General features: G+C 40.1%; 1 protein-coding gene across 2 annotated transcripts; it reads right to left on the reverse strand.

The window, feature by feature from the left end:
• Window positions 1-10,714: 10,714 nt before the first annotated feature.
• LOC139942122 (dynein regulatory complex subunit 5-like) lies at window positions 10,715-24,244 on the reverse strand. Of its 2 annotated transcripts, none has more exons than XM_071938843.1 (5): window positions 24,158-24,244; window positions 23,203-23,555; window positions 21,853-22,710; window positions 20,290-20,453; window positions 10,715-12,731 (listed from the first exon to the last, which is right to left on the reverse strand). In XM_071938843.1, exons 2-5 carry the CDS (start codon window positions 23,465-23,467, stop codon window positions 12,549-12,551), a joined length of 1,470 nt encoding a protein of 489 aa, XP_071794944.1. In that variant the 5' UTR covers window positions 23,468-23,555; window positions 24,158-24,244; the 3' UTR covers window positions 10,715-12,548. The 2 variants fall into 2 exon arrangements, with proteins under 2 accessions (XP_071794944.1, XP_071794951.1); XM_071938850.1 differs by lacking the exon at window positions 24,158-24,244 and adding an exon at window positions 23,858-23,939.
• Between the last annotated feature and the right edge of the window lie 48 nt (window positions 24,245-24,292).

Consider the following 24,292-nt stretch of genomic DNA (forward strand, 5'->3'; position numbering starts at 1 on the left):
AAGGGATGGGCAGTCGTAGATATCAATCAATGATTTATAAGGATTGGCTGCAATCCCTCTCCTTAATCTTGGTCACATTTCTTATAGATGTAAGAGTATTTCCTCATTGCGCTCTGATAAGGTCGATAAAAGACTGAAGGTTTTTGGGGAAAGATTGACAGTGCAAAAACCTTGGCTGCTTGGACGAGTGAAAGTGCAGGGAACCTTGTCAAGGATTGGGATCTTGAAGACTCGATTAAAAGAATGTAATAATGGAATAAGTTTGTTCCTCGAGACAAGGAAACGGACACGCCTTTATTTGCCTGGGTCCCAGCAATAATTCAGCTGTACTCCATGCTCATCTAGTTGCCCTATTGTAATACTCGGTTTTGTACTTTTCTCTTCTGTGTGTTTCTTGGATTTCTTTAGAAAGATGTTTTACTCACTAGTTTAAAAAAAATAGCTGAATCTTCAGTCTTCATTTCCGGAAAGTATTCATTGTGTGTACTTCTTACTTTACCGTGGTGGCCCATTCAGTGGTAACCACGTCTACAGCATCAAGATAGCTGGCTTGTCTCCATGCACGTTGACAACTTTTGCATAACCGTCCTCCCGGTAGGCTGAAGGTAGGGGTGCCGGGGGTTCAAACGACCCCCTTGCTGGACAAAATCATTACACAAAAGGTCAAATTATTCCAGTTCCTCGATCCCAACGCTGTTCCATCTCTGTAATACGTATATTATTATATGCAGAACCTGATCAGATTCCCAGCCTGTAAAGATTGACTGCATATAAACTAAGCATTAAAGTCAGTCATGAATAAAGACTTATGACATGCAATATTAGTGTGCGAGTTCGTTTTGTAATCGAGTCCAACTTTTACCAACACGATGGCACCTACATTTTCAAACAAGTTAGCTCTCCCTCCCCTTCCGCTCCAGTCGACCGAGTTTTTGAATCATGTTAAGATCTGCTTAGTTATGTCTATCCCTCATACAGTTGGGAGATAAGTTGGAAGCACCCCGATGTCCCTTGCAACTACATCTGTATAGCTGAGCTTCTGTCTTCCCCTGTTTCTTCTTCCATGTTTTTGGTGACCTGATGATAAGCTGAGAGACAGGTTTGTTTATGTTTCTGATGGGTGCCCTGCGAGTCTCATTGTATTTTAGTAGAAAGTTTTGGTTTGCCATACTACTCAGTACATCTCTCGTGTTGACTCCAGTGTCATAGAGGTGCTGACAAAATAAAGTGTTATTTATCTTTCTTATTTCGTTTGCTGAAGACTTCATTCATTTACTCCTTTTATGTTTTGGTGACCAGGTGATGAGATGAGAGACACTGGTTATTTTATGTTTCTGTATGAGTGCGATGCTGTTGTGTTTTAGTAGATAGTTTTTTTATCATTTCCATAAAGTTTTGGTTCATTAAGCACTACTAAATCTAATGGTAAATGTCCCCCTACGAAAGTGGTACCTCTTTGGAACAATGTACGCGATCCTACTTTCTGCAAAGATGATCAGTGTCTTTAATCTTCAACTGTCTCCTAAAGTTTGTAATCATGACAATTATTTCACTCTGTGAAGTCTATAAATTGGCTGATCATACATAAACTGCATAATGCATAGCGTGTTGATCTCTCTAGAGGAATGGACAGCCATGATGCATGGATGGTTGGCTCTTCAAATACCGACAGCAAATGGGACTCGCACTCAATCATTACCCCTGGAGAGTATGCCATAGATGAATGTTAATAAAACTAAACTGTTAATCATTTTGTCAGTATTCCCTCTGGTATTGGAAGGGCAAAGTTTATGAATATGGCTCTTCAAATACCGACAGCAACGACCAAAATGGGAATGCATGAAACTCAATGATTACCCCTGTGGAGATAATAGTACGCAGAGACGAATGTTAACTGTTACCACCTGTTATCAATGTGAAACGAAAGTACCTAAGACATAAGACACAAGACATAATAAAATGTATTACTCTCCAAAGAGACGAAGTTACGTTGCTCGCACGAGTTCACCGCTGAACACGTTTGGCTATTACTCAATATTGGTGACGAGCAATGGAGAGATGTTGATAGTAAAAAACAAATTACGAGAAACGACTCCTTCTGAAGTAACGTAGATTTCGAGAAAGAACTAAAATATTTGAATCTGAGATATCTTCAAGCCTTTCTCATCAGGCATCTAAAGGCACACAGTTGTGCAACAAGTTTGTTTTTCATTCACTATTCTCTTTCAACTTCGATGACCAACTGAGCTAAAGTTTTCATCTATTTGCCAATGTGTGCATATGTTGGAATAGGCCTACACCCAGTGAGAATAATGGTCTTTGTCCATTACCAAACGTGTCCAGGGGTCGCTTTCACAAAGATAGTCCCAACTTAGGACCAGTCCTTGGACTCTTTAGGGGTTATTCAAAACTAAGCAAGTCCTACATTAAGAAGGGTACTCTTCCTAACTCGAGATAAGACTAGTCTTTACTCTATGTGAAATCCACCCTATAATGCCTTTAACTAAAAAGTTGGTGACTTGACGTTGAACGGCCGCGGGAAAGAGCGAATGGTGAAGCGACTTGCAATCAATCATATACCATTTACTATCAGGTCTGCGATCTGTCTTCTTGTCTTCATTAAGGACAGTCTTTTCTTCATTCCTCCTTCAGTTCTCTTCCTAGCTACATCACCATCCAGCAGTTCGCCATTAACTTTCGCTACGTGCCAACATCAAACTACACACAGGAAATCTTCACGTTGGCTCCGTGCTTGCTAAACCCTCCAGCGCGTTAGGCCAAATAATTGGCCCATAGCACAGGGATGTGGGCACGGAAGCGGGTAATCATAAGTAATATACCTTCATTCAATTCCAGTCGTTATATCTTTAACAAGTTTGACCTTTGACCTGTCTCCATCTGTCATCATCCTCTTCCTGTCTCAGTTTCCTGAGAATGTTTGCGAAAAAGGCGCGAATCTGTTCAGTGACTTCTTTCAGCTCGTCCGTATTTGCTGATGTTTTAGAAGACGTGACAAGTCTGAAACATGAAACAGAGACCATACATCTCTGTCAACAGAGGGCGTCAAACTCTAATTGATATAGACCTTATCCAAATACTCGGTACGTGCGCGTTGCAGGCAACCAGTTGCAAGCAATCTCCAAGAAGAAAAGCCATTCACTTCTCATTGTTCACCTATTTTTCTTTTGGATTGTAAGACATTGTTCAAAAAAATACTCAAGTGCTACCCAAGTGGGCCTGGGACATGCACTGCAGGTGGTTGCCTCCAAGTTGCCTGTCAAAGTCGCCTCGTGTACAAGGCCCCTTTAGGCGTGGAATGAGGTGCATGCTGGTCTAGCTAGCGACCATGCACCTCATTCAACAGTTTTGCGAAATAGGTATTTGCGAAAAGGTCTATGGCACATTGTATGCTAGTGATTCAAAATGGCAAATCGGTCAATTCATTCAGTCCGTCGACGTCATTCACCCCACAAAGTATGTTCCTCAATTCAGGTCAAATTGCATTCCTTTACCACTCTAGTGGAATATCTACGTGAATGATAGGCCCTACATGGTGGATAAAAGCCTCTTGCATAATGCAGACCTTTAAACTAGACAGCCACTCGTCGGACTGCACACTGCATATTCCGCCAGTCATTAACGCTATTTTCGATCAGTTTGGCGCGATTTAATTTAACGTCAACTTGACACGACCTTCTCCGTGTACAACCCGGGGATCGATATATCGCCCGGTATGAACGCGAGAGAATGACCCGTAGGCGCTCGAGTGTTATCTAGGCATTTCGCAGGGAGAAATCAAGACACCTGGCTGGAACGAAGGCTTGGCCTGGATTGAATAACCATTTCGGTGGAATCTACTAATATAAGTTTCTAAATTTTCGTAGTAGGACCAGCACAAAGAAAGTGGTGTTTGAAGCTTGCATGGTGTGATAATAAGATAGGAATAACCTATAATAGTAAACTTGCGGGTACAGCCATTGTGAAAAACCCCATTCGGATGAATGTTGGCTCTGAAAAGAACCGGTTTGGTCTCGACGTTTCAGACAGTACACTCTGCTCGACTTATTCTCGTCTTTCTATTAAGTTAATTCTTGTGCTTAGCACAATAAATTTCCACAGTGGATGGAGCCTAAGCCCAGACCATGGTTTCGAAAACGCACACTGAGTCGACAGGAGGCTAACTATTTCTGTAAAATCCACTAAATTCCTTAATGATGTCCTTACTTTCCCAGTGTCTTCGTCTCTGTCTTCTCTGCGTTCTTCAAGTAACTAGCCCAGTATATAAAATAAATAGTATCCTGTTACAGCAAACTCCAGAACGTCTCCCCTCTAAGTTATTCTTGTCTTCATCTCGGCCAATCTCTGCGGCACAATTTTACGTGTTACAGTAGGGCTAGCACAAAGAAAGTGGTGTTTGAAGCTTTGAATTGTGTGGAATAAGTCAAGAAACTTGCGGGTACAACCAATTGTGTAAAACCCTCTTTTGATGGAGTGTTGGCTCTAAAAAGAGCCGGTGTGGTTTCGACGTTTCGAACAGTATACTCTGCTCGTCTTACCCTCGTCTTTGTAAATTAGTTCTGATTTCAGCACAATGAGTTTCCACAGTGGATGGAGCCTGAGCTTGAGCCAAAGCCCAGACCATGGTTTCGAAAACGCCCACTGAGTCGATGTTTTGCTTCATACAGACATTGAGAAAACATCGCAAGGAATTGTGTTTTTCCGTCGTGTGAAAGAGGGCTTTACTCTGACATATAAACATCACACAAAATAACACTTTCAAAGTAGATTCAAATGTACACCAAACCAATTATGACTTAGTGACGAACGCATATTAAATAGTTGTAAGTTCATGAAAGCGTCTATTGAATTGAAGACACTGTGGTGAATTTCTCCTCTTCCTGTTCGATGTGATTGTATTCTAAAGGAGGCGGTGTCTCTTTTATCTCTGTAACAGAGTAATGGAACCTTATTCCCGCGCACAGACTGTTTTCACAGATCGCCTCTAATCAAGAACACGTCAATGGTTATCTATACAGCTTGCTTGCACTTGACTAGTTCCACATATCAACTATGCTTTGATCAACTTATTGTGTTTAATCTGTGACGTCAAGCGAGCAAAGAGAGAAGAGAGGAAATGATGAGTTGGACTGAGATGAGGATGTGTTAAAGGGGTACTTAATGGTGGACATCGTTGATGGATGTCCTTGTCAACAGTAGGGCTTGGTGCATTCCGAGTAGTTGGTTTAACATCATCACGTTACATTCACAACATTGGATTGGAAGCAACTTTCAAACACCCTACCAAGCGTCTACCATATTATAGTAGGATAAACACGGCCAGTTAGCAAAGGGCTATATATTGTGTAATTATTCTGCGTTATAAATTTAGTAAATATCTCATTTTCTCATTTCCCCTCTTGTCAGGGCAAGGTCGTTCACTCGCTGGGTTGTTTACAACATAAACTGGTCCACTGTTTTGGTTATGATATTCTTTCCAATCGTTCTGTAGCCGGCTACGGTTTTCCTATAGATATTTTCATGGTAAATGTGCCACCAGTGTGTCCGACCAGGTTCCTCCTACCAGGATGTTTGAGCGTGAAACCAGACTTTCTGCTTCTATACACCCTTCCTTTGTGAGATGTAGCACAAAGAGCCATTCCAACAGCTTTATTCCACGTACCGCATCTCTTTGGAACTCCTTGCCCTGTGCATGTTTCCATCCATCCTACAATCTAGACAATTGTAAGAAGAATATCAATTCTAACCTCCACTATTAAACTTTGAGACTTGAACCCACTCTAGTTTATCGAAACTGGTAACAACTTCTGATATTAATGTAGTCCCTATAATTTCAATCGACTGGATTGAACTTCGTAGTCTAAAGCCATTAGAGAGTTCAGCTCCCCTGTTTTCATCTGAGATACTTCCTTCTTTTAAAGCCCCTGTACCAAGAGTGGCTTTTAGCCTTGTTTTTGGGGCACTATCGTGAAAGTTTTCAATGATCTTCCCGTCTCACCAGCCCCAAAATAGAACACGCTGATACACAACACAATCCCGTGATGACCTTTTTCAAATCTGTTTAAGCCTTTAGCTTTAAAACGCAGCATGATGGATTCTCCAAGTCTCACTCTCCTATAGTAATGGGTAATATTATACCTTCGGTTTGGAGCCATGTATTTTCGAAATTTCTTCAGCCCCCCCCCCGCCCCCCCCCCCTGCTCAAGGGGTAGACGCGAGTAGGGGGTGTGGTCGAGCGTTTAAGAGCACCGAATTCAAGCTCTGGTGTTTCTGATCAGCAGAGTGTGGGTTCGAGTCCCATTTGTGATATTTGTGTCACTTGTGTACACCTTTAACCATTGCTTCGTCCTTCGGATGTGACGTAAATTCGTTAGTCCCGTGTGTTGTGTAACGCACGTAATAACAAAATAACCCAGTGCACTTTATCGAAAGGAGAAGAGGCTCGCCCCGGTGTTCCTGGCTGGATTGGCAGCTTGTAAACCCTAAAAAGAGTAGGTCTCTTAATTTAAACGTAGTCCCACATACCTTGCAGGAAATACTGTATATTGAAGCGCCTTGAGAGTCACTGAGTGACGGATATGCGCACTATATAAGAAGCCACTATTATATAATGGGTGTGTTCGTTTAGCTTCCCTGGGTCGACCCTGGACTGCCCCCGGTTCGTTCGAATAGCTTTGACGTCATTCCATGGGCTCACCCGGGTCAGCCCACAGTGCCCTGCTTGCGGAGTGGGTCACTTGGGGGCTGGCCCCAGGTAAACGCTGCACTACGAGAGCGGTGAGTGGTCGTTCGTTTAGCTCTTGTCAGGGGCTCACCCGAGTGAGCACCGCGGGGTAGACCCAGGGAAGCTAAACGAACGCACCCTATAATACAGCAACAAGTTTCCTGCGTTTCGTGAACGCCTTCCGTACAGCAACAAGTTTGCCCTTGTTTCGTGAGCGCCCTGCATTACTCCAAACCAGTGTCCTTGTCTTCGCTTTGATTAGGGCGTTAGATTTGATGATGCACCGTGCTTCCATTTCAAGTCCATAACGTGATGGATGGTAGAAGGCAATCAATCAGAACAAGATGTCAGCTTCCATGTAGAGTGATATGGTTTACTTCATTATATTTTCCATCTAGTGAAATAAGGTTTCTTGTAATATCATTATCTTTCAGTTTAATATGGCGATCGCAATGATAAGTGTGCATTAGTCAATCTCGGCATTAGAACTGCAATATCAGCCCATACTGAATCACACAATCTTATGCCGCAGTAGTGATTGATGGTTTAATAATGAATAATTCTCAAACTTTGACTTAATTGAAAATAATAAGATTGGCCTTGACGGACGGAGAGTCTGCTTTCCAGTGGCCCAGTATGACGGATCGCTTGTTATTTGACATGTTTTGAGGGCTCACTCTGAAAAGTGCGACCTTTTTTTTACAATATAAGCTGATAAAGGAATTCAATGTGACAATTGTGCATTACACTTTTAAACTGACCTGGATCTGACCGGCATCTAACCCGGATTGACCAGGATCTGACCGGGATCAAGCCCGGATATGACCGGGATCTGACTGAGATCTGACTGCGATCTGACGGGGATCTGACGGGGACCTGACGGGGATCTGACCGGGATCTGACTCGGATCTGACCGGGATCTGACTCGGATCTGACCTGGGTTCAGGATCCAATGGTGCGAGACCACTTTCTTGTTTAGGCTGACCCAAAAACTAGATACAGATGGGGATTTAACCCGAATTCTTAGTCAGTTTGACACATATTTGGTCACAATGACCCTCAGTGACCCGGAATCTGGGTCTCCCCCTCAGTGACCCAGAATCTGGGTCAATCCTGACCCGGTGTTTTTACAGTGCATGAACCAAAATAAGAAATATAATTGTAGACGATACAAGTTTATCAGCAAGTAACAACATAAATTTGGTAGCCTGCATAGATGTTACATTTGCATCGGGGATAAAGAATTTAGTTTTTCGTTTTTACCCCTACACCGATGTGTGTTTATATAAGTACTGTATACTCGGTACTTTCCCGAGTCCTGCATATGGCTGTGACATCATCGTGACCTACATCACTGTCGCGAAACTACGATGGTCAAAACTGCTCACTTTGATTAAGTCCCCCGTGGTACTAATTGATTAATTTGATATTATTGGTGAAGCTTTTTTCCCCCTGCTTTTGCGTTTTCGTCTTTTAGGACCCTAACGGGGGCGTATGTCACAATCGACCCAAATACTTAATGCATCACTTCGCTCTGAATGCCCAGAATGGTCGGAAACATAAATTGCACTGCAGTTCAGTAAATGTTCACCATACAGTCCTTTTATTATGAATAATTAAAGCGAGAAATCTGGGTTAGTATTTCACCAAATGGATGATGAACTGGCCAACAGTGCCCACTCAGGGCAACCAATAGGGCCACCGCCTCGGCAGCAGAAGAAAGCTACAAATTACATTGAGGAATTTTCTGTGTTGTGTCTTGACCTCATTTTGAGCGGGCATTTTCAACCGACTTTTTTTTTTATTTACTTCGGTTGACGATTAAATGGTCTCCTACAACTTGAGGAATTGGTTCCGGCGGCTAGACGCTGATTGGTGCACCTGTACTCGCTTGAAGCTAGACATGGTGTGGGTTTGAAGATGCTAGTGGCAGATTACAGAAAGAGGAGCTCATGTGTAAATGCAGAGACGATGTGGGTTTCTTCAGACGTTCTTGGAGATGGAGAGGCACTATGAGTGAATTAATGGCTTGCTAGGTCGCGGTGTGGAGTTGAAGCAGCCATCTTGATGTCATGGACGTTAAAGCAATGGCGCCAAAACGAGGCTGAGATGGGAAGTAGTTTGGTCTTGTTCTCAATTTGTGCTTTTTTTAGGTGCCATTTTGTTCGCCTGCTCGAAGATTGATTCTGTTTAGCATTTGGTGCTCAAATGTGGCAGGGTGTAGGCCTGTTCCCTTCTTATTCTGTCTTCAATGTATTCTGGGAATCTCAAATTCTGTAAAGGATTTAGGGTAGTACCCCTGTACAAGAGGAAAGTAGATTGTAAAAGTATGGGCACATTTTCTGTTTGGGGGGGGTGGGCACACCCTCTGCCATATGATCAACTTCCTCACTTCAAACACTGATTCTTGTAAGATTACAATCTTACCCTTCTCCTCATGCAGGGACACCCGTAGGTTTATTCGGCAGAGGCACCACCATCAACGCACACACGTACTTGCAAGATAATATGAAACAAACTATCCTTCTTTTTCCACGAATGAATATCTATTTATATAACAAACACATGAGAAGCGACTAGAATGAATTACGTTTATTTATTGCGTTTTGAGATAACATGTGCGATTTAATTTATAGGCCTATTCCCAGCAATGGTTTCCCGGAACCGACTAGCGATAATAAACCAATTTTCTTTTCGTGATTATTTTGGCGCGAAGTGCGTGTAAATCTCCTCACCATGTTAGTCACGCTGCTATACAAGGTTAAAACTATGATTAAAATGTCTGTCGACCAGAAGTCTTATAAGTGTTTTTGTCCTTTATTTCCTCCTACTTTGGTCGAGTTCCACTGATCAGATGAGCCTACGGTATCAGCTGTAATCTTGGTGAAGTCGTCACTCTCTCAATGAATCGTGGACAGCCATTTCCTTCCTTCATGAAGTTGTTTAATGAAACGTGATGTTATCTTTTTGTAAGTTGATTTAGAGATGTTAATTGTAAAGTGTCACCAACAATTCGACAGGTTTTTAGTAAATATTGAGTTCAAGGAGCTTCGTGGCCTAAATATAAAACCACTATTTAGCACCCTGATTTGTGTGTTGTGGTAATGATCAAAGAATTTCAAGACTTCCACATCATTATCTAGACAACATATTCTTTGTGTGTTTGTTCTTGGTTATGTCAAAAGGCCTAGATAGGGCTCGCAACCCTAGCTCCTTTTTGTGCTCAATATGTGGCATGGTGTACCCCCTCCTATTGCATCTTCATTGTTATGTAGGAACCTCAGGAATTCTTTGGAGGAGCTCAGGGAGAACTCTCATACAAGAGGAAAAGAATGTGTTACAGTATAGGAACACTGGGGGATACCTGCCCTATATCGGCATTGGTATATCAAACCAGCTCATCGTGTGCCATTTTTCGTACACTTGTGTGTCGCCTAGTATGGGATGCCCAGCCCTCGCCACAGGTGAACGCCAACATAGCCCTAAAGCAAACATGCATCCACTTTTCTTTTTCAAATCTGTCCAGTTGATCACTGTGACCTACATTTAAATTCTAGACAAAGATTAAATAAACAGACGAGATGCAAGAGGCAAGCAATGTATAATCCGATTTATAAAGGTCGTTTTCTTACAAGCGTCCAGATACAATCTGACACTGAACTTCAAATTGACTTCAAGTTGTCACTTCACCATGATAAAAATACATCTGTCAGATGAAGGTTTCTGGCTACCAAAGATACAATTCGTAACAGTTTTTTGTTGTTGCAATTATAGAGTATTTTTTACCGAGCTTTGTGTAAGCCTAAGGATAAAACCAGTCTGAAATTTCTTTTTTCCTTTTGATCTATTTTGAAGCAAACTTCAAACATCCCCTACTTTAGTCTCACAAAGTTTTATTGATTGAGTTGAAAAGGGTTTGGGCAAAGCTAAACAATAATCCACCACACAAGTACAAACATGAACACCAGAAACAGATGGTTTTTTTGTCTCTCAACAGTTTATTGATGTAACACATAGGCCTAGTCAGTATTGGCACTCTGGTTGGTGAGTGTGTACCCCGCACTAGCCTGGCATCATTCTCTCATCAAGTTCAGCCAGTATAAGAGTGAAAGTGAAGAGAATGTTTCTGCTACATTTGCTACAAGTGACTTCCCACTAATCGCGATCCTTAACATGAAGCCATTATCTCCCACTTCAAACATTGTACAATGTACCTCTGCAGTGATGGATAGGACACCCTCTCATCATGATTTAAAGGGCCTTGTCATATGAAGCAATTTTACAGACAACTTGGAGGCAACCAACTGCAGTTAAGCAAAACAAAATTATGGTTTACAGATTAAGCTTGACCTTTAAAATACGGCAATGAAATTACTTCAAATAGTGCAGAGATCCACCCACCAAGCAAGCACCATGGACGGATTGTGATTTATATGTTTAATTTAGGAACAAAATGCAGTTTTAGGGCTGCCGGAAACCCAACTCCAATCATAAACACTGCAATTATTTCTCTGCTTTTCAGCATCAAAGCCTTACACGAAAAATGTCCAATAAGGCTGACAATGAATCATAAGGCACAGGTTTCTTATTGTTTTACAAATAATTGTAACCGAATATACAAATCATTTGGAAATGCCTAATTTTCTTTGGCAGTTGAGTAAACATAATCATTGCATGACATCGCAATCGTGGAAGCATCTAATATACAAATTGGACGGATGTTAAGATTACGACACAAATGTATACACACAGAAAATGATGCCATAAATATATCAAAGAGATATTCTAATCAACTCGTACATGCAGGAAGCTTGATTGTCTGACTGTTCAATATCATCCACTGTGATTTGGTACGCCAGCCTGCACTGCAATGATATTGTGTGGTGAATTCATCAACACAGTACACAGTCAACCCTCCTACTGTCTGACCATTCAATATCATCCACTGAGGTTTTAAAATGCCAGCCTGCAATATGATATCATGTGGCGACTCCATCAACACAGTACACAGTCAACCCTTCTACTGTTTGATCATTCAATATCATCCACTGAGGTTTTAAAATGCCAGCCTGCAATATGATATCATGTGGTGACTCCATCAACACAGTACACAGTCAACCCTCCTACTGTTTGAGTATTCAATATCATCTACTGGGGTTTTAAAATGCCAGCCTGCAATATGATATCGTGTGGTGACTCCATCAACACAGTACACAGTCAACCCTCCTACTGTTTGACCATTTAATATCCTGTACTGTGGTTTTGACTGATAGATTTACTCTGCGAGCCTGCAATTTTATCATGTGGTGAAAGCATCTACACAGTACACAAAGTACTTCTGTGATTAGTTATGCCACCAGACACTTTATATACAAACCATGCAGTTATATGGTTTCAAATGATTGGTCGACTCGCTGGTAAATGGCACTAAGAGTAGGAGGGTTAATCAACCTTAACATGCACCCTCTTCAAGAAACTTCAATTGATACTTTAAGTATTAATACAATGTGAATATGAGATATTATAGATAAACAGGCCTGGAATTACACAAAGGTCATGGGCCTGGTTGCCCTGGTCTTGGCCTTGGTGCCCCTTCAAAAGTTTCCCATAGACTTTAAGATCTCCCAATGGAAGTGCCCTTTGCAAAATGAAAATAGCCTTGCCCCCTCAAAGATGAAATTCCAGGCCTTGGTAAGTTTTCAAACTGCTACAAAAATTATTTACAAAATACTTGAATTTGGACGGTAAATATTATAAACTTGATAATAATGGAAAGTCTCCTATTAGCAGTCCTCTTTGATACAATTTATCTATCCAAGGAACTCTTCTCTTTCTCGATCAGCTTTAATTCCCGTTCTCGTTCTTGATTCTTCTTCAGGATCTGATTGATGCAGTACTCTGATTCTTGTCCGACCTCCGTCAGTCGTAGATCCAGCTCTAAGATGGTTTTATTCTCCTCCATGCCTTCTTGAAGTTGCTTGCCTCCATCCTGGGTAAGAGATTTAAGATTGTTATCATCAGTCAAGTATTACAAACAAATGGAGTGCATGGAAAATTTTGACTTTTTGAAATTGAGATGCGTTAGAGAAAACAATCGCAAAGTGACAGTGCATTCAAATATAGCCAATTCTATTATAGGTATCAGAATATCTAATATTAATAATAATAAAAATCAGTTGTTATTTAACACTTTATCTTTGGCTATTTCAAAGCGATTATTATGTTCTAAAGGCAAAGTTTACATTTTGGTTTTTGGAATTGTTCGGTTGTTGTAAGCCTATTTAAAGGTAGATGTATACAATAAAACTAACTCGTGATAATTTCATTTCAAAAGGTGGTCGCGTTTTTGAGATATCGACGAAAATCTGGAGCGTATATGACCACGCCGGAAGAATAATCCCAAATAGGAATACACAATATGAGAAAGGTCAGTGACAGTAACGCTTCTCAGAATTACTTTTGGGCATAAAAAATGATATCTTTTTACATCCACTTTACTTAAAAAAATGAGATGTTTCTCAAAGTGCTTTATACTATTGAAAGCTGCTGTAGGCTTCACACCAATACATGTAGTTTGTTTTACCAGTTTTACAGACAACTTTGCTTAGTTTTTGAATTATGAGACCCATTTGCCTCGCACCTTTTAAGAGTTAATACAATGTGCAATCTGCCTTCAAACATGCCAGAAACACCCATAGCAAACTTCTCTCCGAGTATAGGGTTATTTTGGCTTACTGGTATCCTTATTCTGCTAAGCATACTTTTGGTGTGCTTAGCTACTTTTGTGCTTCAGTAGTTGTGCTAAGTGGGTCCTTGTGATAATTGCCACACACTCAAAAACAGATGTCTCTTTGAAAGTTGATATCATAAGAATTTATTGTTTATTTCCTGTGCCAATCAGAAAAGATCATTAATCATAAAAAAAAAATCATGTTCTTTACCAATTTCTTTCTCTGTAATGTTCAAACAGTCAATTGAGAAGATTCAGTTCAGTTAAAACTCATATGTCCATGAAGAAAATGGAAATTGAGATGAAAAGAAAATTTAAGGAGATATGATAATTAATAACCGATCGCCAGGAAGCCAGATACTTTTAGGAAGAGGATTCCGAAATGACCCATGCATCTCCGTGATTGAACCAAGTACACATGACTAGGCAGCTTCAATAAAGCCAGTAATCGACACCAAGATGACGGAAATCACAATTAATTTGAGAACCCAAAAACATCTGCTGCTAATTATCAGAGTATTGACTTTTTAAGACAGTGTGTTAAAGATGCTCTTTATGTCCGTTTTTAAAGCGCCCTACGGAGACAAACTCGATTACTTCATCAATGGCGTTCTAACAAATTGGTAATTGGTTTGCATCGATTCCTTGATCCCAATTAGTATGAAAAATTGCATTCAAGAATAAATCGCAAAATAATAGCTGAGCCGTCTAGAGCAGGCCTGACACTTCACGGAGGCAACAAAGGCAATTGCCCCCCATGCCCCCTGGTCACTGCCTTGGTGCCCTTGAAATGCTCCAGCAGAAATGTGTAATTTCCTCATAGTATGCCCTTTACCAAGGAGAAAATGCCTTTGTGCCCTTGCCCTTTTAAAAACAAAGCATACAGGCCTGGTCTACATAGTGCACATGATTCAAGTTCTGATGGTCAGGTCTGAAATTACTCGCGGAACATTGTTGCCTCGTGTCTTGTCCTTGGTGCCCCCACAAAAGTTTCTCGTAGATTTCCCAATGGAAGTGCCCTTTTTAAAAAGAAAACCGCCTTGCCCTTTCAAAGATGAAATTCCACGCCTTGATGAAGTCATCAGGGTGTGGGAATGAAATCCCTGAGGACACTTGTGTCCTTGAGCAAGACGCTTTACTATAATTGCTTCTCTTTACCTTAAAGTACAAAGGGGTACTTGCAAGAGGTTGATGTTGTGTTTGAAAAAGCCTTCAGAGTTTCACTAGGCAGCCTCAAGGCTGTATATTGCCCAGGGAGCTGAGAAAAATTCTGGAAATGTTATTGGCCTAATGACCAGGGCACTACCGGTAATGTAAAGTGCATTGCTCCCTATTGCAAAATGCGCTACAAGCATACATTGTACTTAGCAACTAGTTATTGTTATAATTGTAATACCTCTCAATTTTTTTAGAGGCACCAGGTGTAGACAGCGCTATATGCACACATCAGGGTAAGACCAAACTAGCATTCTTAATCCCAAATGCTATTAATAAAAGAATAGACTCCTGAATAAATTTGTTAGATCGCTAAGTGCTTGAACGATGTCCCACGACTTTCACTGACTATGCTTTCCACGATCATAAATCATAATCTGTAAGCACCAACCTACGATGGTTTTCGTCTTTGAGATGCTTGATTGCAGTCTGAATAAGGAACTGCTTCGTTCAACCATACAATCACATTCAATGTGTTAAGTTAAGCTGCGAGTTGTTCATAATATTACAGTCTGAATAAGGAACTATTATAACATTCAATGTGTTGAGTTGAGCCGCGAGTTGTTCATTATCGCAGTCTGAATAAGGAACTGCTCCGTTCAACCGTATAATCACATTCAATGTGTTGGGTTGAGCTGCGAGTTGTTCATAATCGCAGTATGAATAAGGAACTGTTCCGTTCAACCATATAATCGCATACAATGAGTTGAGCTGGCTGCCGACTGCCCAATGCTATTTGAAGATGACATGACACTCGCGACACCATATGTGATAAATTGCATTTACACTGGATTAAATGTCTTACATGTGTTGTCATGCAATCATACAGTAAACCAATCATCACATCTAATGCACTTGAGATTTGAATGCTAGTATTACACGTGGAGGCACTCCGGTTTTATTACTCCTCGCTCTTCAAATAATCTCAAGATATCTCACACTGAGAGTTATTCTTAGATGACATTTGCAGTGTGTGTTATATGCATAATGAAGGAACTTATACAATATATTCCACTAAAATGGATCAAGGAATATTTGAACAAAATATGTCACAGAGAATAGACAGTTCCATCTTGCCGAAGCTATAAAGGTGTCTGGATATGTTTATGTCAATAGTAATACTGAGAAAGAATTCTGAGACTGCGCTGTTGGAACTTAGATTTATTTTTACTTTTTTAACCTTTGGGAAAGACTCTATCAGGCCATAACTATTTTTGGGGGGTCAATTTTGGAAGAGTTTTTATAACTTTTTTTTAAGCCTTTGAGAAAGACTCTGCTAGGGTCAAAACATCAGGCCATTAACTATTTTTGGCCAATTCGAATGAAGACAGAAGATAACTGAAACTGTTGGCAATCATAGCAAGTCAGTGACATGCCCTACATACAATTTCTTTGAGTTAAAGTTTCTTTGACTTGGGAGAAAGTAAGAGTCTTGTTGAGTGGAAATTGTTTGCACTTAGATTTAGTTTATATATTTTTAGCCTTTGAGAAAGGGTCAAAACGTCAGGCTGTTAACTATTTTTTGCAACTTCAAACAAAGACAGAAGACAATTGAACCTATTTGTGATCGAAGCAATTCAGTCACACAGGCTCTACATACAATTTCTTTGAGTTAGAAGTGATTCAGGAGAAAGGATGAAACATAAGGCCAGTAAAAGTCTTTTTGAGTGGAAACTTGTTTGAACTTGGATTTATTTTATACATTTTTAGCCTTCGAGAGAGACTCTGCTAGGGTCGAAACGTCAGGACGTTAACTATTTTTTGCAACTTTAAATGAAGACAGAAGACAATTGAAACTATTTGCAACTAAAGCAAGTCAGTGACACAGGCCCTACATAAAATGTCTCTAAGTAAGAAGTGATTCAGGAGAAAGGATGAAACATAAGGCCAGTAACTACTATTGGCAATCTCAAATGAAGACGGAAGGTAATTGAAATTATTTTCGATCAACAGCAAGTCAGTGACATAGGCCCGACTATATAACATTTCTCTGAGTTAGAAGTGACTCGGGAGAAAGTCTTAATGTCTTGTGGAGTGGGAACTTAGATTTACCTTTTATTTTTTCAGCCTTCGAGAAAGACTCTGCTAGGGTTGAAACGTTAGGCCATAACTATTTTTTTGCAACTTCAAATGAAGACAGAAGAAATGTGAAATTATTTAAGATCAACAGCAAGTCAGTGACCTACAAAATGTACATGAAATTTCTCTGAGTCAAAAGTGACTCAGAAAAAAGTAAGACTGTAATGTCTTGTGGAGTGGAAACTGTTGGAACTTTTTGTTTAGCCTTTGATAAAGACTCTGTGTCAAAACATCAGGTCGTTACTTAAATTTTGCAACTTTTAAAATGAAGACAGAAGATAATTGCAGTTTTTTTAAGATCAACAACAAGTCAGTGACTCAGGTCCTAAATAAAATTTCTCTAAGTTACAAGTTAGCTTTTAAGACAGATTTAGCTAGGGTCGAAACATCCGGCCTAAACTATTTTTTGCAACTTCAAATGAAGATCGAAGATAACTGAAACTGTTTACGATCAGCAACAAGTCAGTGACACAAGCCCTACATAAAAAATTTCTGAAGAAAAGAAGCGACTCGGGAGAAAGTAAGAGTTTAATGTCTTGAATGGAGTGGAAACTTCCATGGATGTAGAAATAAACTGAAACCCTTATAGCGTTCACACTGCAAAGAGTCTTTGAACCGTTGTCGGCAAAGAATTTAGCAAGTACCTGCCGGGGGGGGGGGGGGGGGGGCAACCAGCTAGAATTCTGGTCATACCAAAGAAGACACCCTCAGGCCAGGTGGGCTGAAGTAATACCTTCTGTATTACGATACCTCACAGCGTCACACACTCTTTCTTGACTACTAAATTGATAAATGATGTAGAAACGTTTCACTTTGCAACCACCTGATGTTGCCAATGCGAGATAAAAGTAGAAAAAAAGAGAGGGCCTGTACTTTTACTCTGTTGATGATGACCTAGCGTTGCCTGTTGCAGGTGGTTTTGACTTGCAGCTACTTTGTGTGAAGTTAAGCGCGTGATTACGTTCCAATTAATCTAATGTGTTCCTCTAATGTACCATGACTTCTGCAGGTGTAAACAGGCCTGTTTTTTTATCGGTAGTGACAGTTTTAATTTCTTTTTGTCAACATCGTTTTTATAACTCTAATTTGTTTGCGTAAGGGAAATAGATTTAATGGCATTTTTATACCCTAAGCCTTACTTAAACTGTCAATTTTATTAACTTGTCTTTTATGCAAACATTTTACATAAAACAAACTGTAACTACAATCCTTACGATCATAATATGTTATGATTGACACTAGCAGTTTCATTTTAAACGTTTTTTAAGCATCACTATGTCAAAACAGTGACTGAGTTTTTGTCTGCTTGTTATTTATGCAAATGTTTGACATTCAAAAACTGTAGCTTGAGAATCCTTATGAGTTTAAATTATTATGATGCCAGCAGTTTCATTTTAAAACTATTTATAAATAACACTTTGTGGAAACAGTGACTTGTCGTTTTTGTCGACTTGTTTTTTATGCAAATGTTTGACTTTAAAAAACTGTAGCTTAAGTATAAAATGTTATGACGCCAGCGGTTTTATTTTAAAACTCTAGAAATGTCAAAAACATGTTATTCATCCATCATTTTAACTTATTGCCTACTCATTTAATTATTCTGTGTTTTTTATACAACTTTTTTGATGAATTCCTTTGTAATTTTTACCGCCATAATGTCAACTCAATTGAAATGCTGACTTGTGTTTGAGATGTTGTTGTTCCTTTTGTATTTGATTTTGAGAAAATTAATAGAAACAGAAGTACACTGAACCGTAGCCTCAACATCTGACGTCATACTTCAAACATAATCACCTTTGACCTTGCATCATTTAACATGGCCTTCATGGTTCTAAAGATTCACAGTTAAATATAACTTATATGTGTACACATTTAAAGCCAACACCTAAGGACAGGGGAACAGTCTTACTAAACCGAAGCTCTTCAGTTTCCTAACACAAGAGGGCGTAAAGCTCCTTTCACACAGTTCGAAGATGGACGTTTGCATACAGCAGGCCTTGGTGCATTGTCAGTGAATTGTAGCAAATTTATTGACTGTTATTTTATCCAATTCAAATAGTACTGAAGATATCAATGCTGATAAATGTATATTTATTCCCAAGGAGTTTAATCTGCAACATGAGTTTGTGTTGCAAATATATTCAGGTGCCTTGAGTGATTGGAATTAGAGTTCAGTGACAAAGAATTCCGAGAACAAATTGGCTTAAAAGAAAGTAATTTGTTACTTTTTGTAAACCATTATCCTTTCATTACATGTACGTTTGACTGTTAGTACATCACACTATTTGTATATGATGCAGCGTGATCATGTTTTTTGATAGACTCTACTTTGTTTGATAGCTGAGTTGGACTATGGACAAGAATGTTTAAAGGAACATTACAGAATTGTTTTGTGCTAACAAAACAGTTGCTGGCAGTGTAAGCATTTTATGTATAAATCCATCATATACATATGTGTACATAAACTGACAAACCTGTAGAAGTTTGAGATCGATTGACCATCTGGGTCACGAGAGAATATTGAAAAACCGAATAAAAATTACGTTGAGATCAATTTAAGAACCAACGCCGCGTTAGTACAGTTAATTACAATCCTATAAGCTATAGTAGTAGTCCCAGCCTATTTTCTACCTTCCGCCCAGGTAAAAGTTAATAAGCAGGACAGTTCTTTTCAGAACTGAGAAGTCTCCCAGACCCCTGAACATCTACTCCGCGGTAGTAGAATTATTAATAAAAGACAGTTTTCTAAGAAGAAACTGTACATGTACCTGGCAAGTAGATACACACATGGTGTTTCCGCAAACCCAATATATATTGAAACCTCACCATGCAATGCCTCAAAACCTTTACAACGTAGCATTTTGGAATTTTCACTGCACTTAGGAGTTGATGAGCAACACATGAGATATAATATTAATCATTTGCAGAGTGTATGTTAGTGTTTTATCTTACAGTGTATGATAGTGTTTTATCAGATGGTCGTCCTAAAGTGCTCATTATTTGTTGACAGGTACATGAACAAAGAGCTACACGCACTAAGCATGTTTGAAGCACCTTGTGAGGGTACAAGGCTTCAGGCCTAAAGTCTTTCTCAGAGTCAAATATTTTAGTGAGAAGTGACCTCTTTCTCAAAATCAAGCTACTTCAGAGGGAGTCGTTTCTCACAATGTTTCATACCAGCAACAGCACCCCGTTGCTCATTACCAATTAAGTTTTTATGCTAATATTTTTAGTAATTGCCAAAGACTAGTTTTATAGGCCCGGTCACACTGGACGCTCTCAATTGGTTGAGAAAGCAGGCGCGTATATTGCGCGGAGCAGTTCAACCAATATAATGCATCGTGATCGTTTTCAATAATGCTGCAGTGTGACTGGCCCTCAAGACTAGACTTATCTCAAGGTAGGACGAGTTACTCGTCCTACCTTAGGACTAGCCTGAAGTTTTTAATATCTCCTAGGACTAGTCCTAACTCTTTTTGAAATCCACCCCAGTGCCTTTAAAACTATTAGTGTCTATACTTACAGGTCCAAGTCTATTACAAGACAAGTTGACTCTCCTGAGTGTGATGTTAGAGATAACAACTTGAGCCATAATGGCAGCCGTTGGTTCAGTCAGCTCATTACTTCCGATATTCAGCTCCTCAAGGGTTGTGTTCTTGACCAGGGCTCGGCAAAGAGACTGCCCACCTAGACGAGATAATCAAAAACATATCAGTAGTGAAATACTCTGTACAGCTTTGAAGTCATAATCTAACAAACTGAGCTCAAGTGCATATCTGTTTACCATAGACAAAGAATCAGCACACCATAGGCAAAAAATCAGCGCCTACGGAAGCAGGGAGTTCTGTGCTTACGTCAAGCATTTTTCACTAGTTAACAAGAAATTTTGTACTTGTGGGCTTAGCGCTCCAATTGTTCATCATAACTGAAGTCTTCCTCGGATTCAAACACTTTTAGTGAGAAGTTTCTCTTTCTGAAAAACTTCATTACTTCAGAAGGAGTCGTACTCCACTTTACTAGGCATTGTTTTACTTACACAGCTAGAGCAGAAATTTGGCGCTTGCACAGTAAGCAGAGAGGGTGATCATAAGCTCAGAATTCGGCGGTTAGCAGAGCCACGAAAATTGGGCCCTGCAGTATTTTGCAAGAGAAGGTTAATGTCCTTCTGGCAGGATTAACCCGTTTGCTTAAGGATTGAAAAACCTTAATCCTGTATCATACCCATGCAGGATTATTTTCAGTCAAATAACAACTTTTTTTTAGCCTTTAATAACTTGTGTTTGGACACCCTTAAAATTAAAATGCTGTGAATGACTCTTGCAGAAGTAGCACAAATTTTGTTTCAGTCATTTCTCTGCAAAGTATTTTTAGACTGTTGGAAATCCATTGTGTAACGACCGATCATTGCCTAGTCAAACAGACTAGCATTCCAGAGAGAGATGGAAGGCCTCATGGCAAGGCAGTAAAATCCGTCTTTAGAAAAATCTTGGCTGGTTTGTGAAAAGAAAAGTTCTTTGACAAAGGCTTTAGGCACAGATCAATCTGAAAAACTAATCCGTTTATTGTTAGTTGTGCATTTTCACTAGGGACTACAGGAACTCTGTGAATCAGTTGCATGTGTACGCACAATCCGCAACAGTGCTTCACCACACATGTTGACATGACAACCGCCAAACATGCACAGAAACTGGGAAGCCCGTTCATAAGACAACCGTTGGGTGTCGCATAAGATTTCTGTGCATTGTGTCCTCAGAAACAAACTGGTTAACTCTTGAAGAGTTGAAAGTGCAGAGCATTAGTGTGCAATGCATCTTCACAACTTTTGATTTGAACATCTTATTCTGAATTTTTGATCTATTTCTTTTTCCTTCAAATATAAGTTTGTAACTTGGAGGCTCTGTTTTTCAACTCAATTCCTAAGCTCTGATTTTCTGTATGGAATGATGTAAGGATTAAGGTTATAATCTAAAATCTGTTAGGATTAAGACTATATCATAAACCATCAAGGTTAAGGTATTAACAAAACATATGATGTAAAAGGTTATATCATAAACCGTATGGTTTAAGGTTATATTTATAAACCAACCTTCATCCCCCAATCTGTTGAGTCTAATGTTAAGATGCTTCAATGTTGTATTCTTTGACAAGGCATGGCCGATGGCAGCAGCCCCGCTGGATCGGATCCGATTGTTACACAAATCAACTTTCTTGAGGATGCAATGTCCGTTCAGAAATTTGCCGACAGCTCGTGCCCCGCTGTCTCCAATCATGTTATGAGACAAGTCAAGCTCCTGTAGCGACGGGTGGTCCAGATTATGCGCGATGAAAACGCGGACTTTGTCGTCGTCGACTTTACTCCTATGGAGCTGGAAGATTTTCAGAGAGCGACAAGACTTGATGCATTTGGAGAGAAGGAGGCAATCGCGAGACGTGAATTGAAACAAGTTCCACTCGAAATTCATTCCGCAGTCTTGAACCCCGTAGGTGATACGGAGCTCTTGAAGGTAAGGTAGCTTCTGAGTGACGAGACTGAACTCAAAATGATCCATGCTGGGTCCATCTAGTCCAGCGTCACTCCCCGCGTCCGACACATCCTCAACTTGCTTGGAGAGTTCTTCTTTAACCGGTGGTAATAACTGTTTGATATTTAACTGCTTGATGTAGGGACTTGCAAGTGGTAAGGTCTCACTCAACTGGGTTGGGTCTGTTGTCTCTGGTACGAAGTGCTCAATGATGTGCTCTAAGTGGCGTTCAAAGAACATCCTCTTCCAGCTACCGGCGTACTTGGAGACGTCACAAACTTGCCATCTTGATTTGCAGCATCTTTGCCAGTAGCCCTCGTCAGAGACAAGGTGAGCTATGACCTTCAGAGGAAGGTTGGTGGAGATCTTCTCCAAGACTTTAGATTTGTACTTGGGAAGAAGTTCATCAAGCTTCGGATGCTCTGGGGGAAAATAAAAAAGAAACAATTTGATGACTCTTAGAAAAAATGAAAATTATGATGGACATTATTAAAGTGATGTGAGATGATGTCCAACACCACTTTTTGTCTTTACTTTATTGTTCTGGGCCCAATTTCATAGAGCTGATTAAGCACAAAAGGTAGCTAAGCAAAACAAATTTATGCTTACCACAAAAGGGTTACAAGCCAAAATGCCATGTCACATGCACTATTTGTGACATGTATCATGTGTAAAAAATCTCTTTTGGAGAAGTGTTGGCTCTGAAAAAAAGAGCGGTTGGGGTCTCGTCCTTTCAAACAGTTTACTTTGCTTGTCTATCTCCTGAAGACAAGCGACTTTAATTGTTTGAAACGTCGATACCACTTAGCTCTTTTCTGAGGCAACACTTCTCCAAAAGAGATTTTACACAAGGTTGTATGTGCTATTTTACTATTTAAAGATTCTTATCTGCATCTTTAACCTTTAAAGTTTACCTGCAAAGTTATTGACGATGTGCGTGACACACAGCTCCGTCAAGAGAGGAACCGTGGCCAATGACCATTCAGGATCCTCTGCGATAATCCGACGCATATTACGATTATCTGCCGCTGCGTTGCTCCTCGCACTGGTGAGAGGTGACGGCAAGGACTTACGCGCTCCACTGCGTATTCCTCCCGGTTTACTCGCATTGTTGTTGATGTTGACGTCTTCCTTACTATGGGTGCTACCCTGATCTGTGATTGGTGGCTCGGTTGTCATGGTTACTTCTTGTAGATGATGGTCCGGGGTATGCGGATGACTTCAGATTCAGCAGGATTGGATTAGATTTGATTGATAAACTCAAAACCTGTGGCAAAAGAAAAAAGGAATTCTCAGATACAAAATAAACAATTATTTTGTACTACCCGCCTACATGTATACCCATCAAGCATAAAAATCTTGCTGTTTGAAATAAATTAGTCTGTTTAGAATTACTTTCTTCTCAAGCTGACCTGTCCCTGTCACTCAGCATGCTCAGTGACATCAGGGCAGTGTCACTTTCAGTGTCACTGTCAGTGTCACTGTCAGTGTCAGGCGTCAGTCTCACTCTCACCCCGCCCTCCCCCACACAGTGACAGATCACAACACAGACATTGTGACTGGACTTACACAGTCAGTGACCAGTGACAGTCCAAACCCTTTCATGAACCCTTCTCTCTGACCATGCCTGCCATGAGTGTCATTGTGACTCTGAATTGGATAACAACAAGATACATGTAATGATGTCAACAATCGACAGGCACTATACTATCTTTTTTTATCTGTTTATTGTGCCGACTTTTTGGTCATTGTAACTTAGAATGTAGGCAATATCTTTGAACCAATAATGTTCATAAATACGAACAACACCTTAACATATCTATATTAAAACATCTTTATATTCAAAATATGAGATTATGGGCTACATACCGTTCAAAACATTAAGACGAATCAGCCAACTGCACACTCAATTTGCCAACTTGTTTTGGTTGCCTGACAACAAGAGTTACAGCGCCCTCTGTTGGTTGATTTTAGTAAGTAAGGACGGGTATTAAATATAACTGT

Source organism: Asterias amurensis, chromosome 1, assembly GCF_032118995.1.
Source record: "Asterias amurensis chromosome 1, ASM3211899v1".
In the NCBI taxonomy this organism is placed as follows: domain Eukaryota; kingdom Metazoa; phylum Echinodermata; class Asteroidea; order Forcipulatida; family Asteriidae; genus Asterias; species Asterias amurensis.